At 49.2% G+C, this 4,049-nt stretch overlaps 1 protein-coding gene across 1 annotated transcript in view; it reads right to left on the reverse strand.

Annotated features, from left to right (window-relative positions):
- Nucleotides 1–2,250: 2,250 nt before the first annotated feature.
- The window catches only part of CD99L2 (CD99 molecule-like 2), a gene marked incomplete at both ends in the record, with an annotated part of 10,943 nt that continues 9,144 nt past the window's right edge, over nucleotides 2,251–4,049 (reverse strand). The window contains one exon of the mRNA XM_010187921.1: nucleotides 2,251–2,316. Coding sequence (XP_010186223.1) covers nucleotides 2,251–2,316 — 66 coding nt within the window. The remainder of the gene's footprint in view (nucleotides 2,317–4,049) is intronic.

The following is a 4,049-nucleotide window of genomic DNA, read 5'->3' on the forward strand; positions in this document are numbered from 1 at the left end:
GTTGACGCCTAAGCATCCTGAATACACGTGAGGCACCATATATACCTTACAAAACACTGTAGCTGTTCTGCTAGAGCTAGCGTAAGGCTTTAAAAATGCAAGTGTTAAAAGGAGCTATTGTGAAATACTTAACCATGTTACTTGGCAGTTTCCTTTCAAATGGAGCTGTTGGGCAGCAGTGCTCCTAGGCTGCTTCACCTCCTGGCGTGGCCTTCTCTAAGTCGTGTCTACCTGAAAGCTGTGAATTTGTACATCAAACCGAAAGGCTTTTTCTTTGTTTTTTTTTCTTTATACACATTCACAAAATACGGGATTTGCAAAATAGTACAAAATGCACGCATTTCGGGTCTGTATATAAACAGTGAGTAGCTTTTACACCACGTAAAAGTGAACATTTCTTCACTTGAGAGCATGCTTTTAAAGCAATCATCGATTTGGGTAAGTGTATTGGAAAGTGGCACTATCCACGTTTTAGCAGCAATAAAAAAGGGGTGGGGAGGCATTAGAAATACAAACACAAAATCTTGCAGGATAGTGATACCCATACACAGCACGGCAGAGGGCTGGGTGAGCACCCGTGTGGGCTCACGGTGCTGTGGTGGCAGCAGCTCCGTGTCCTGCTGAGCACCGCTTGCAGCCCAATGCTTCCTAGAAAGCTGCAGGAGCCCCACACAGGACAGTGATGGAGGAGCCATCCTCTCAGGAGATTCTGCCTTTTTAAAGGTTCATTGGTGACACAAAGGATGAGGCTTTACAGACTTGTTCTGCCTTGGTGCCAGGGAGCGCGCTCAACAGTTGCATTAACGATAAAAGGAGATGATGGGGCACTGCATCTTGACAAGAGCAGGGAATGTTACAGGTCTTAACAGATACACACTTTGGGTGTTTTCTTTTGGGTTAAACCTGTAATTTGTTTGGGTGTGAGTGAGATCCTGTCCTTGGAAGCACCCAAACACACAGAGTTTTCATTCTGGTGACAATGCAGGTATCATGTCACACAGACAAACTATCGCATGGCAGCTTCAGCTCCATTCTCATCTCCAGCACAGCCAAGCATTCAAGTGGTATTTGCTAAAAGTGAGCATGCACGCACTACTATTGCCTGTATTTATGACTTGGTGTGAAAATTGGGTGGTTTTTATGGTGGCTTTTATCTGGTTAGAAGCCCAGCACTGGGTGGTGGTGAAGCATCCTCAACTCTTGGCTTGGGAGCAGGGAGTCACCTGCCTCAGCCTGGGGCCCTACCCATAGGCACTTCATTGTTGGGTGTAGCTGTGCTAAGGACCGCAGTCTGCGCTCGGGAAATGTGCAGCTTTCATCACCGCTGTCTGAAGTGACGTGCCCGCAGCTGACGGCAGAAGTTGGCTGGAGGTGCTTTACAAAGGGCTGTGAATGCTTTGGGTTGCTATTTACAGGCACTTCACTGTCCTCATTCATCCCTGTAAGCTCTTCTGCTCCTTGAAAAAGACCTTGTACCTTAATTGAGAACTGACCACTGCTGACAGACCTCCTGTTGGTTTGCGTTGGACAGCAAACCCACGATGTGACTGCAATGTAAACATACACCTCTTTGCAGAAAATAAACATGCTACCCCTCTAACCCTAAAGCCTAGAGCAACAAGAAGCCAGTTCAAGCCTAAGTATACATTAAATAGCTTTGGAGTCAAATTAAATAACAAGCTAAATCACAAGCACGTAAGATCTCCCGTTTGCTGCCGACCGATTCTTTTCTCGCCCCGGGTCGTGCTTTACATCTTCGCACTGTCTTGTTTCGGTGGTTCTGCTGACTGCGTTTGCAGCACTGAATATTTAACTAGAGAGAAAGAAAGAAGACTGGTGAGTACAACAGCACAGGACGGAACCAGAGTGCAAGCAACGGGTGCCCAGTGCTGGCTGGTTGTGTGTGACACCAGGGAAGCCTCTGCAGCAGCCTTTGTCTGTCACTGACAGAAGGATCCCACTTTTCTTCTGTAAGATACTCTCGTCGGCTGAAAACTTGAGAGCTAAATATTAACTGCCACTGTTTGCAGCACGCGCTCCTTGGACACTCACCATGGCTTTCCTTTGTGTGCAGTAATGGGGGGGGGAAACACCGTGGTGGGTGTTGCACAAAAAGCTGCAGCATCACCTAAGTGGTGTCTTCATCAAAGAGCTGCGGCTCAGTACAGCACGAGGGCCTTGAAGCAAGCCCCTCAGTAAAGCTGCTTTTGTGGCCGGCTGCAGGCAGGGTAAGGGATGCGAGGTTCTCACCTTGGGGTTCCTCGCTCACGACAGCTTCCATGTTTTCTCCTTTCACGTACTCCGCATTAAGCCCCTCTGAGAAGTAACAATAAAGACAGGGAAATGGGAGGTTAGGAAATAAAAATTATGTGCTTTGATGCCTTAAAAACCCTGGTAATGGGCCTATCTGCTGTAAAAGCTAAGATACCTGTTTGCAACCTCCTCTGCGTTTACAGCAGCATGGAAACATCACTAAACCATAGACGGTGCTGAGAAAGTGCTGCTGGATTTTAAAAGTGACCACACAGGCTTGCCTAGAAGGTGCAGCTTTGAGCAGCAGCCCTTGTTTCCGAGTGCCTTGCTTCATCCTTGCCATATGAGACAGCAAAGCTAATTACTGTGCTAAGACGGCCAGCGAGGAGATGTGCGTGGGGTGGGCACATCTCCTGGATGGGGCTGCTGCACGGCGGGGCTGTGTCTGAGCGTAGAGAGATGCTATCGGTCTCATTAAAAGCTAAGTTATGCAGAGCTGCAAGCAGCGGTGCAGAGCAGAGCTGTGGTGATGAAGCAGGATCCCAGCGGGATGTCAAATCCCAAATAAGTCCCTTATTTAAATGCCAGGAAGTTTCCAGTGTTTGCAACAAGTGCAGCCCAGGCCGAGGGGCAAGGCTGGGCACTGCAGGGCAGCAGCAAGAGGATGCACAAGGGGAAGGGGGTGGCCCCGCTCACCGTGGTCCAGCTCAGAGCCGCAGAAGATGGAGTTAAGACTCTGTGGTGCACCAGGGACCTGTCATCCTCTGCAGCTCCTCTAAAGGAACTCTTGGGAGAGAGGCAGAGATGGGAGTGCTGTGTTAATGCTGCATCCCACTGGGGAGGGACAGGGGAAGGGGCCGTGGCCGTGCTGGTTTGTGAAGGAAGCCTGCGGCAATCCACGCTGTGGCATCACACACTTTGCAGGCACACAAATCACACACTTCGTAGGGATCTAAACTTGTTTACGCAGCTAAATGCAGTGTGAAGCGTGGCAGGGACCCGCTACACCTCACCACCAGGTTCTGAGGGGGCTCATTCATATCTCACGGGGAAGGAGGGAGGCAAGGAATGGCGCTGGGGCACAACAGGAGCCCTCATGCAGCAGTGGGGCAGCCGTGGCCTCCAAGGTGCGGGAGAGAAGAAAAGTTTCTGCACCTGGCTAAAAAAAAAACCCATAAAGCCTGCATGGCCAAGCCAGGGGGGCAGGAGGGGAGCTGCTGGAGCAGTGCTGCCAGCCCCATCCTGCCTGGGCACAGCCAACGGCTCAGGGCAGAGGGACACGGAAAGGCCAAGCCACAGCAAGGAAAAAAAAAGCAGGATAAAGAATATTAGGCAGCACTGTACACATCCTATAGAGGAATCAGCAAGTGCTCATCAGAAAAGACTCAGAACCAAGAAACAGAGCCACAGCCTCACAGAAGGGTGTCTGGGCAAGGAAAGAAGCCGAGCCTGTTCCTCCATGCTTCACACACCACCCCTGACTCCCCCAAGACGTGTGTTTTGCTGGGATAACACCAAATACAATTTATGTTCTTCAATAAAAAGCCACTTTTGCAGTGGCTGACGGCTCTTAGATTTCTGTCGTGCATTGCAATGCATCTAAGGCCTGACATTAGCCCAGCATGCCATGTCTGATGGCTTAAATTAATCCTCCTTTATAATTAACTTTAATTTCCTGCTGCCTTTCTGGGGCTTTCTGTCTTTCAGCTTCCCCCTCATCAAACCCTTTACTCTTTTTTTTTTTTTTAATTATTTATTCTTGCCAAAATATCATTTAAGTGAGGGGAATATCCAAG

The sequence above is a fragment of the Mesitornis unicolor genome, unplaced genomic scaffold (genome assembly GCF_000695765.1).
Source record: "Mesitornis unicolor isolate BGI_N332 unplaced genomic scaffold, ASM69576v1 scaffold28367, whole genome shotgun sequence".
NCBI lineage: Eukaryota > Metazoa > Chordata > Aves > Mesitornithiformes > Mesitornithidae > Mesitornis > Mesitornis unicolor.